The 12,113-nt window shown below is 48.9% G+C and overlaps 1 protein-coding gene across 12 annotated transcripts in view; it reads right to left on the reverse strand.

Annotated features, from left to right (window-relative positions):
• The window catches only part of LOC121286919 (unconventional myosin-IXb), a 147,840-nt gene that overhangs the window by 64,097 nt on the left and 71,630 nt on the right, over positions 1-12,113 (reverse strand). For 6 of the 12 annotated variants that reach the window (XM_041204196.1, XM_041204198.1, XM_041204192.1 and 3 more), the window contains 10 exons: positions 11,189-11,323; positions 10,728-10,849; positions 9,447-9,588; positions 8,704-8,902; positions 8,419-8,494; positions 7,105-7,227; positions 5,335-5,448; positions 4,174-4,213; positions 3,152-3,274; positions 2,222-2,302 (listed from right to left, as the gene is read on the reverse strand). In XM_041204196.1, the coding sequence (XP_041060130.1) occupies positions 2,222-2,302; positions 3,152-3,274; positions 4,174-4,213; positions 5,335-5,448; positions 7,105-7,227; positions 8,419-8,494; positions 8,704-8,902; positions 9,447-9,588; positions 10,728-10,849; positions 11,189-11,323 (1,155 nt within the window). The remainder of the gene's footprint in view (positions 1-2,221; positions 2,303-3,151; positions 3,275-4,173; positions 4,214-5,334; positions 5,449-7,104; positions 7,228-8,418; positions 8,495-8,703; positions 8,903-9,446; positions 9,589-10,727; positions 10,850-11,188; positions 11,324-12,113) is intronic. The other 6 variants (XM_041204200.1, XM_041204204.1, XM_041204197.1 and 3 more) reach the window with 5 other exon arrangements.

Genomic DNA, 12,113 nt, shown 5'->3' on the forward strand with positions numbered 1-12,113 from the left:
ACTGGTGGGGACAGGTCTGTCACTGTATAACACTGGGGTACAGTACTGGTGGGGACAGGTCTGGCACTGTATAACACTGGGGTACAGTACTGGTGGGGACAGGTCTGTCACTGTATAACACTTGGGTAAAGTACTGGTGGGGACAGGTCTGTCACTGTATATCACTGAGGTACAGTACTGGTGGGGACAGGTCTGTCACTGAATATCACTGAGGTACAGTACTGGTGGGGACAGGTCTGTCACTGAATATCACTGAGGTACAGTACTGGTGGGGACAGGTCTGTCACTGTATAAAACTGGGGTACAGTACTGGTGGGGACAGGTCTGTCACTGTATAACTCTGGGGTACAGTACTGGTGGGGACAGGTCTGACACTGAATATCACTGAGGTACAGTACTGGTGGGGACAGGTCTGTCACTGTATATCACTGAGGTACAGTACTGGTAGGGAAAGGTCTATCATTGTATAACACTGGGGCACAGTACTGGTGGGGACAGGTCTGTCATTGTATAACACAGGGGTACAGTACTGGTGGGGACAGGTCTGTCACTGTATAACACTGCGGTACAGTACTGGTGGGGACAGGTCTGTCACTGTATAACACTGGGGTACAGTACTGGTGGGTACAGGTCTGTCACTGTATAACACTGGCGTACAGTACTGGTGGGGACAGGTCTGTCACTGTATAACACTGGGGTACAGTACTGGTGGGGTCAGGTCTGGCACTGTACAACACTGGGGTATAGTACTGGTGGGGACAGGTCTGTCACTATAACATTGGGGTACAGCACGGGTGGGGTCAGGACTGTTGCTCTATAACACTTGGTGCTGGAGTAGCATTTCCTCTCAGAGTGATTGCCAATTAAATGAGGCTTTAGCACTGTCCCCTCAATCTCAGATTGCCGTAGATTCAAAAACCTTTCCCGAGACTCAAGCACTATTGTTCAGACTGATACACCAATGCCAATATTTGAGGGAGTGCTGTACTGTCAGAGGTTCATCTTTTGAATGAGACATCATAAAGAGGACCCATCTGATCCCTCAGGTTGATCCCATGATACCATCTTGAAGTGCAGGTGAGTTCTCCCTGGTGTCCTGGGGCCAATATTGATCTTTGAAACAACATTGGTACATTGCTGTTTGTGGGATCTTGCTATGCCCAAATTGGCTGCTGTGTTTTGTACATTACAACTGTGACCACACTTCAAAATTACTTTACAGGTATGAAGCAATTCCAGATATGCTGAGGACGTGTGAGGTGCTGTAGAAAAGGTCTTTCTATCTTCAATGCTGACATTTAGCACCAGGAATGGCCCTCAAGTTGGGGCTGGGGGGGGTGGATGGTGTGATCTCCCGAATGCATGGGCTCAAGTTGAGGGGGCCCAACTCACTCATCAATATCTTGTACGCTCACAGAGAGCGTCAGAGCAACTGGCATTTCCACAGTAGATGCAACCACAATAGCACCTCAAACACAAGGCACAAAAGCAGACCCCCCAAAGACTGTCCACCATCCACCACAAGGCACAGGTCAGGAGTGTGATGGAATACTCCCCATTTGCCTGGGTGAGTGCAGCTTCCACAACAATCAAGAAGCTGGACACGGTCCAGGACAAAGCAGCCTGCTTGATTGGCACCCCATCCACCACTTAAACATTCACTCCCTCCACAACTGATGTATAGTAGCAGCAGTGTGTACCAGCCACAAGATGCACCGCAGCAACTCACCAAAGTTTCTTTGACAGCATCTTCCAATCCCACAACTTCTACCAGCTAACCAGTGCTTCCTAAACTTTTTCCTAAACACGAGGATTTAAAGAGGCCTTGCAGTTGTCAGCATTCAGACAGAGTCCACGGCAGCCTTTTCTGCCTCGGAGCATGCGACTCCAAAATCCCGCCTCGCAAACCCACCAGGGTCCATGACTCACGGTTTGAGATGCCCTGATCTGGAAGGACAAGGGAAACAGACAGATAGGAATGCCACCACCTGCAAGTTCCCCTCCAGGTCACTCCCCATCCTGATTTGGAAATATATCCCCATTGCTTCACTGAATCTGGGTCAAAATCCTGGAACTCCCTCCCTAACAGCACTGTGGGTGTACCTACACCACATGGACTGCAATGGTTCAAGATGGTGGTTCATCACCACCTTCTCAAGGACAAATGCCTGAATCTCATAAACGGATTAAAAAAAGACTCGGTTCTGAAAATGTTCCTTACCTTCTGAGAATTTGACCGGATACATCGAATGAAGAAAGGCTCAGCTTTACCCAGGGTCTCCATCAGTTTATTCAGAGAGGCCTGGAACATCAATCAGGTTCAATGTAAATATGCTGAGAACAATTTTTTACCCTGTCCGCCAGTACTGACACTCTCAGAGTTAGATGCAAAGTAAATCTCCCTCAACAATGTCCCCATCAAATACTCCCAGGGCAGGTACAGCACGGGGTTAGATACAGAGTAAAGCTCCCTCTACACTGTCCCCATCAAACACTCCCAGGGCAGGTACAGCACAGGGTTAGATACAGAGTAAAGCTCCCTCTACACTGTCCCCATCAAACACTCCCAGGGCAGGTACAGCGGGGGGTTAGATACAGAGTAAAGCTCCCTCTACACTGTCTCCATCAAACACTCCCAGGGCAGGTACAGCACGGGGTTAGATACAGAGTAAAGTTCCCTCTAAATTGTCCCCATCAAACACTCCCAGGACAGGTACAGCACGGGGTTAGATACAGAGTAAAGTTCCCTTTACACTGTCCCCAGCAAACACTCCCAGGACAGGTACAGCACGGGGTTAGATACAGAGTAAAGCTCCCTCTACACTGTCCCCATCAAACACTCACAGGGCAGGTTCAGCAGGGGGTTAGATACAGAGTAAAGCTCCCTCTACACTGTCCCCATCAAACACTCCCAGGACAGGTACAGCAGGGGGTTAGATACAGAGTAAAGCTCCCTCTACACTGTCCCCATCAAACACTCCCAGGGCAGGTATAGCACGGGGTTAGACACAGAGTAAAGCTCCCTCTACACTGTCCCCATCAAACACTCCCAGGACAGGTACAGCACAGGGTTAGATACAGAGTAAAGCTCCCTCTACACTGTCCCCATCAAACACTCCCAGGACAGGTACAGCACGGGTTAGAGACTTGCCTGGAATTGAGCGCTGATGCTGGGGGGTTTCTTCTTCTTGTGTAGGTGCAGCAAGGACTTAGTGGTGCGATCGTGAAGGGTCATTCGGACAATGTGCCTTAAAGAACTTGAGTCGATGAGCTTCTAGAGAAGGATGAAGATTGGGTAGAGAAGGGATCAGCGAGAGTTTGGTTTAATATTGAACACATTGAACATTCACTAGACTTTAGCAATAACACGTTCTGCACCCCCTGTGATTTTCAAACTGGTTCAAGAGCTCACTCGTCACGTATTAAACCCGTTGGGGCACAACCTGAAATGATCTTCAATAAATCTGATCGCCTGGAACCACAAAGATGGCTGCTTTGTCATAAAAATCCAACTGGTTCACTGAAGACCTCCCAAGTGCAGAAGCTGCTCTGCTGGCCCATTTTGGGCCTACACATGGCCTCAAGCCCATGCTCTGTAACTGAATCCCAATGCTTTTAGGACTTGAGGGATAAACACTGGCTCAGCAACAATAAAGAATTTACAAGAACACAGTGCTGAAGGGTGCTGGAGTTCCAGCTCCTGGAACAGAATGCTGGGCAATCTTACCACTAGGCTCAGAATTTTCCATGGAACTCAGAGCACTGGGGAATAAATTCACTGGAATCCTGAGCCCATGACTCCTCAACCCCAAAGCCATGAGCACAGATCCTCAGGGAGCACCTTAACCTTGGATCTGCATACGTGGACACAAAGCAGGAATGGTACATTTCCTATTATATCAGGAAAGACCAGCACTGCTGGTAATATTACATGTGAACAAGTTAAATGTTCATCATCAGTCTCAGCAACTTGAGATTAGAAATTAGAAGGTTAATTGTTCATTTGCCCAGTTACTAGCTGCTTGGATATTTAGAGAGCAACATCAGGCTCTAAAGCTACTTCACCAAGCAGAGCAACTAACGTTGGAGATGCCCTTTCATCATGATCCCAACTGAATATCAAATAATAAAAGGTCAGAAAACTACAATACAATTATTCAAAAGGACATTTACCTTGGGAATGATCAGCTTTTGTTTCGAACTTTTATTTTTCCTGTTGAGATATCAAAATGTTTTTTTTTAAAATGTTTTTCTGAGAGTGTTTCATTAGGGTTAGTCCAATCAGCAAGCAGCATGAGTCAGGCACCATAGGGCAAAAAGCAAGTTGCTGAAAGTTGGAATTGCCGGTTCTGAGTGCAGGGATTGGCTGAGCGATGGGGCTCCTGGAAACACACAACCTGCCAGTGCTCCACATACCCCGCAGGGACATTACAGCACAGGAAGGCCAGGGGAGGAGATTGCGACAGGTGGGGGCGGGGGGAGGGGTGTGCGATTTAGCAGAGGGGGGTTGTGGGAAGGGTATGCAACCATGGGGGCTTCAAGAGGAGTGAAAATAGGGAGCAAGAGGCATGCGAGCAGGGTTGGGGGGGGTGTTGGAAAACAGGGATGGGAGGGGCATGCAACTGATGGGGGCGGCTGTTGAGAGGTAACTGGTTTTTAACCGCCATATTGGAAATCAACCAACCTAACCCAAACCAGCATCAGATTTCAAAGGAGGATTTTAGGACAAGCACAGCAGTAATTTAGCATGTGTTAGCTTTGGGATTTCTCAGCATGAAGGTTAAGATCTGCTCCAAACTTTGTCCAAACTATTTCCAGAAATGACAAAGCCCATGAATGTTTTAATAAGTGTTCAGTAATCCATGCACTCTGAGGGACTCAGTCACTGGCTTTCCACCTTCTCTTTAGACACTTATTACTGTCCTCATTTCTCCTGGGTGTAACTACATCAATCATTGGAGTTTATTCTCAGCACCTTCTCAGACTCAGTTTGTGTGCAGCAAGCTCGCAAACAAGTAAGCAGAGGCTCTGTTACCCCCTCCCTCCCTGTGTTCACCCCTTCACAAGAGGGTGAAATGTTTCCTGTCACACTTTTCCAACTCTTTAATGGGGTTGGTGATTAGGAGCAGAGCTCGAGCGGTCGGCAGATTGACTCAGATTTTCAAGGCTTGTTTTTGGGTTGGTTTGTTAAAATGTTGTCATGTCTCAGATGGGTTTACATCCAAGGTGCCTGAATTATCTTTACACCCAGAGAAAAGGGAAAACAGAAAGCTGGTCTAAAGGTAAGGGACCAACCAGGGCAGGTGGAAGCAAGACAGCTCAAAGGAAACTCACAGGAAGTGGCCATGGGATCTCTCGAGGCCTCTCAATGGTTTGAGGCGGGTGTGGGGGTCATCACTGTACTCAGCCCATCCCCGAATACTCCTCATCAACTGGGCATGCAACACACTAGCAGGCCATTCCCGGGAGAGAAAGAGCGTGTGAGAGAAGAAGTAATGAAGAGAGAGTTAAAGAGGGGACCAATCACCAAAAAAGGCACAAAAGTTATCAGCAAGGCTGTCACCGTGGCAACAAGGCTACATGCCAGACCATGATCTTATGCTCCAAAGCCATATTCATACCCAGAGTCTCAGCAGGTTCTGAATGAGCCACAATGCAGTTAACAATATCCCTGTGGCCCCCGATTGTTAACACCAAACCCAGCAAACAGCTGGGAACAGGTCTGATATTGAGATCACAAATTCAAACTCCAGCACAGCAAATTGCGAGGCTAAAATCAATTAATCTGGTCATTTACAGAAAAAAATGAAAACTGCTGGATTGTTGTCAAGACCCAAACTGGGTCATTAATGTCCTCTGGAGAAAGGGAAACTCCACGTGACTCCAGCCCCACATTTATGTCGTCAACTCTTTTGCCCTCAGGGGATAGGCACATCCCAAAAACAAATTAAAAAGACAAGAGACACATTGTTAGATTAATCTATTAATAGAAAACGACTTTCACTCCATATTAGTCTCTGTAAGAGGGTTAACTATTGGAATGGAAAGCCTTTAGCCATGAGGCAATGTTCCAACTGGAGTCTTTCCTGATGCAGCCTTGAACGCCTTGTCTCCATGCTCCAAGCATTCCATTTCCCAACATTACTTACCTCAACGTTTCAATTCCACATCATCAGAGAGAAATCTAAAGTTGTGGTATTCCATCTGCTTTCCCCATGTGGTCAAACAGCACTGTTGTTAGCACAATTTCTCAGACAGACATCTCTCTCCTCCCCTCCCTTCCTAACCTAACCAAACCTACACCTCCTCTCCTGCCATTCAAAGCCACGTCCGGGGGCTCCGGCATTCTCATTGCACCCAGATCTTCCAAAGATTATTGGAGGTGAAGAGGCCTGGATTCTCCAGGAAGAGGTGCAAAGTCCCAGAGGACTCACCTGCTAATGGGCCAAACACAACTGGCCACTTTCTGCTAATTTCACCCAGTGTGGGGGGTTTTATATCTGGGAAAACAAAGAAACGCGATCCAAATCTGGAGATCGATTCAATCAGCTCTAATTGATAAACAAGAAGCAAATGGAGTGTTGGCCTTTTTCTTAAGGGGGTTGGAACACAAAGGGGAGGAAGTGATGCTTCAGATCAACATAGCTTTGGTCAAACCCCTTCTGGAGGAACTCTGGGCATTGCACCTCAGGAAGGCAATATTGGCCTTGGAGGGGGAGCAGCGCAGGTTCACCAGAATGGTACTGGGGCTAAAAGGGTTAAATTATAAGGAGAGGTTGAATCAATTTGGTTCCTATTCCCTTGTGTTTAGAAAGTTGAGGGGTGATTAATCGAGGTGTTTAAACTATTAAAAAGATTTGGTTGGGTACATATAGACAGACATTATTTGCTCTGGTGGACCACTCTATAAAATGAGAGTGAATGTGAATTGTATCAATTGGAATTTGAAGTTTGGATCAACAAGATATTTATTTCCAGCTAATTGGATAAATCGGAGGGCAGCTTGATGTCTGTACTGAGAGTGCCTGGAGACATGGCACTAACACAGGCTGGCTGTTTGCCTTGGGTAGTGCCTCCGCTGAAAAGGAATTTCCTCTAACTCACTTCTTGCTGTTGTAATGAGCAAAGATGTCTTCAAATGGCTCAAAATGGAAATCTTCACAAGTGGTTTCAAAAGAAAAATCGAGCACAGAACGGCTGTAAAACAGACAGGGAGACGAGGGCAGGCTGAACACAGAGAAACCACCTTATCAATCCTTCAGTCCTCTTTGTCTGCTTCAAACAACAACACACTCACCACCCTTCTAGTTAAAAGGCAAAGACACAAAAGGTGCCGTGTTTCATTGGAATTCACAAACCGTTTTTAAACAAAAACATAAACAAGAATAAAGCAAATGAAGCATTATGAACACAATGAACTGAACTAATCTCCTTCCCTAAAGCACATTGTTTATAGGTGAACAATTCCACCGTTTATAGACTTGGGCTCTTCATGAAAGACCAGGCGTGTGGTAGTGCAGTGGTGATGTTACTGGATTACTGATACAGGGAACATGAGCTCAAATCCCACCAGGGCTGTCTGAGAATTTGAATTGTCATAAAAACCCAACTAGTTCAGTGGAATCCTTTAGGGAAGGAAGCCTGCTCTCCTCACCTGGTCTGGGTCTTAAGCTCTGGAAGGCTCCCCCAGATCTTTCCACCTTCCTCTCAACCTTTAAGGGGCACTTTAAAATCTACCTTTTGCCCAAACTTTTTGTCACTTGTTCTAATAGCTCCTTATATGACTCAGTGTCAAATTTTGTTTCCTACTGTTCCTATGAAGTACCTTGGGACGACTTACTGCATTAAAGGTGCTATATAATTACAACTTATGCATAACTCTGGTCGCATATCAATGAAGTTGACTCCTAACTGCCCTCGAACTTATCTAGCAAGCCCCTCAGTTCTGGGACCCATTTTTACTTTCTCTGTGCAATTAGGGTCACATGACAATCAATGTTAACCCTGCCAGCGATGACTGAGTGATTGGCTCCTGCCGACTGGCATCAGGAATTGTTCCTTTGAGTGAAACAATCAATCAGAAAGTATCACCAGAGGGAGTGCCACAGGCAGTCTTGGTGCCAAGAGGTTGGCACAGCACCATTAAAATACTGACACAATTAACCACGCCAAGGTTACATACTCTAAACATTATCCTTTTCTCCTTGGGCAGTACATCCCATAGGTCAGTTCCTGGTGATCATGTTCACTCAGTTATCTCGCTATCACAGGTTTAACTCCATCTGTGCACCATCAGGTACTGATTGCCCCCGCACTCCATTTATTCCAACTGTGACGGGTACTTTAGGGGTTAACTCCTCACCTCCCCCCACACACATAATCCCCCCACCCACCCCCTCTCTCCACAATGATTCTCACCGAAAGGGTTTTTCTATTTGAGTGTTTGATCGTTGCAGCTCTCCAAGAGGCACACGGGACCCACGGCGATTCATTCCTGCAAAGGACGACGATATCAGAATGGCAAACATGATCACCACGCCTGCCCCCCTATCCCCCTCTCGTTACTCATTCACTCCGTGACCTTGAACCTCACCACTCATCCCTCCTGTCTCCCCTCCTCAGGCAGGCTTTGCTCCAGACCTCCCACCCTTTCCCCTTTTCACCACCACCCCCCGCCCATTCCCCCAAAACCAGGTCCTGTACCTGCTGCAGTTTTCTGTGCCCATTGCTGCCCAGCTTGTTTGAACGCTGCCACAGCTCGTATCGCAGCCCGAAGGGTCGACCAGCGAAACACGGACACAGGGTCCATCCCAATCAATTCCCGGATAAACGCACTGTCGCTACTTCGCAGAAGCGCCACGATGTCAGGACGCATGTAATCAGTGTTCTTCTCCCGGAAATCCTGGTTGAGGTGAGGGAAATAAATCAGAAGATCAGTCAGCCTGAAGAAATGCTGGGGGTGGGGGGGGGTGGGGGGGGGTTTGTTTTGAGCAACAGGGAAGGGAGGGAGAGAGAGAGAGAAAGGGAAAGAGAGACAGTAGATATTCCAGCTTCCAACATTAATCACCAATCAGGACCCGACAGCCTGATACATTCCTGTGGAGGTCAGGAGCCCCATATCAGCCCTGGCTCTGTGGGTATCTCTCTCATACCTCTGAGTCAGAGGGACAGGGGTTGGGGCCGCACTCCAGAGACTTGAGCCCACAAGCCATGCTGACACTCCCTGAGCAGTACTGAGGGAATGCTGCATCGTCAGAGTTGCTGTTGTTCAGATAAGGCATTAACCTTGAAGCCCAGTCTCCCCACTTACATAGATGTAAAAGATCCCATGGCCACCATTCCAAAAAGGAGCGATCTGCACCCCACAATGGCAGGGCCTTTGTGCAAATGGAAGGAGAAATCAAGGTGCATCAAAGGAATAGATAGTAGCCAGGGCTGCTCCACACCTTGATCTGGTATTTGACTCTGCCAGCGAAGTGTTGGATGACGAAGGCCGGCTCCATCACCGGGGTTCCCACAAAAAATCGATTATCCTCGTGCTGCTGCTTCAACTTGGCCAGAAGGGTCTGATTGGTGGCGTGGGGGAAACTAGTAATGGAGAAAGGATGAACCACGTCAGTGCGACATGCAAACGCAAGCCCACCCTCACATATGTGCCCACCCTCATTCACAGGCATGCTCACTTGCACACCCTCTCACACATGCTTACCTTCACACACGTGCCCACCCTCACACACGTGCCCACCCTCACACACGTGCCCACCCTCACACTCACATGCATGCTCATCCTTACATACGTGCCCACCCTCATTCACATGCATGCTCACTCGCAAACCCTCTCACACATGCTCACCCTCACACATGTGCCCACCCTCACACATGCCCACCCTCACATGCATGCTCACTCTCACACACATGCATGCTCACTCACACACGTGCCCACCCTCACACTCACATGCATGCTCACTCGCACACCCTCACATGATCTCACACTTGCACACGCACTCACACATGCTCACCCTCACATGCTTGCAATTTTCACTCATGCACTCACACACTCCCTGAAAACCACTGCTAGCAACTCCTGCCCAGTCAGATTTTAAATATGATGAAACTTCCATCCAGACACAATTCCTGTCAACACCTTCCATTGATATTTCTTAACTCCACACTATCTGATGGAAACTAGTCACTCAGGAATTGCTTGATAGCGCCATATCGCCACTAGTGGCAGATCAGTGTAATTATAGCATGACAAGTTTATATAGGCTTTGTCCATTACATTTGTGATCACCGAAAAAGTGTAACGGAATTATAAGGAGAACAGAATATATGAATTCAAATAGAAACTCAATTACTGCTGCAGCTCCAGATTTAATTATACTCCACAGTCTTAACCCATCTGCTACATCAGTTAATATTGACGAGTATTTAAAACATTTCTAGATAGCTCACTCAAATGACAAAATCCTTCTGAGTGAGGCTCATATCAACTCACTCACTCAGCCATTGTACTCTTCCTCTTTTGCTTCTTCTCAATTTTCCAGTCTCCCTAACAGTCTCCCTCCTTCCATCCATCTCCCTACCCTTCTCTTTCCTTTCATCTCCCTATCTCCTCCCTCGGTCCATCCCCCTCTATTCTTCGAATGCAGGAACGCGAACTGACCTTACCCCCCTTTTCCTGCCCCCAGTCCCACCCTCCTCCCCGTCCCTGGTTCCTCTCGTACTTGCTCTCCTCATCCAGGAGGTGAAAAAGTCCAGTTGGCTTCTTGCTGATCAAATGGATGCAGCCCACATTGTCGGTGTAATCAATGTTGTGCCAGGTTATACCCTCACTCTGATATTCCTCCTGTAAAACAAACAGAAAGACTACTTTAGGGATTGACGTGGGGCTGCTTTCAACAGGATGCTCGCTACGATACTGACTGTGCCAAAAGATCACTGGGGTAAGAAAAACCATCGGGGCAGAATAGTAGAAACCTGGAGTAGACCACAAACACCTCACCAAATTTAATCTCAGGCATGCGACAGGTTCCACTCCTCCCAGCCCCCGAGTGCGGCTCCTTCCCCAAACACCCACACACCCCACTCCCCCGACACGGAAGTAACGCCATTGCTGTGGGAAAGAACCATCATGCTCCCTGGATTGAAGGCCAGGTTCGGGGAGGGCGAAAGGTTTGCTTCTCACCTGCTCCAGTTTGAAGATGTGCTGGTTGAAGTAATACTGCAGCTGCTCGTTAGCATAATTTATGCAAAACTGCTCAAAGCTGTTGTTCGGAAAATCCTCGAAACCAAAAATATCCAGAACTCCGATTGACAAACACTGTGAGAAAAGAACGGGCAGCCGAGGTGAGGCAGAGGGGAGGGGGAAGAGATAGACAGAGAGGTGTGGGGGGTGGGGGATGGAGAAAGAGAGAGAGAGAGAGAGAGAGAGAGAGGGGTGTGGGGGGGGGAGAGAGAGGGGGTGGGGGGGGAGAGAGAGAGGGGTGGGGGGGAGAGAGAGGGGTGGGGGGGGAGAGAGAGGGGTGGGGGGGGAGAGAGAGGGGTGGGGGGGGGAGAGAGAGGTGGAGGGGGGAGAGAGAGGTGGAGGGGGAGAGAGAGGTGGAGGGGGAGAGAGAGGTGGAGGGGGAGAGAGAGGTGGAGGGGGAGAGAGAGGTGGAGGGGGAGAGAGAGGTGGAGGGGGAGAGAGAGGTGGAGGGGGAGAGAGAGGTGGAGGGGGAGAGAGAGGTGGAGGGGGAGAGAGAGGTGGAGGGGGAGAGAGAGGTGGAGGGGGAGAGAGAGGTGGAGGGGGAGAGAGAGGTGGAGGGGGAGAGAGAGGTGGAGGGGGAGAGAGAGGTGGAGGGGGGAGAGAGAGGTGGAGGGGGAGAGAGAGGTGGAGGGGGAGAGAGAGGTGGAGGGGGGAGAGAGAGGTGGAGGGGGAGAGAGAGGTGGAGGGGGAGAGAGAGGTGGAGGGGGAGAGAGAGGCGGAGGGGGAGAGAGAGGCGGAGGGGGAGAGAGAGGCGGAGGGGGAGAGAGAGAGGGGTGGGGGGGAGAGAGAGGGGTGGGGGAGAGAGAGGTGGAGGGGGAGAGAGAGGTGGAGGGGAGAGAGAGGTGGAGGGGGAGAGAGAGGTGGA

The sequence above is a fragment of the Carcharodon carcharias genome, chromosome 14, assembly GCF_017639515.1.
Source record: "Carcharodon carcharias isolate sCarCar2 chromosome 14, sCarCar2.pri, whole genome shotgun sequence".
In the NCBI taxonomy this organism is placed as follows: Eukaryota; Metazoa; Chordata; class Chondrichthyes; order Lamniformes; family Lamnidae; genus Carcharodon; species Carcharodon carcharias.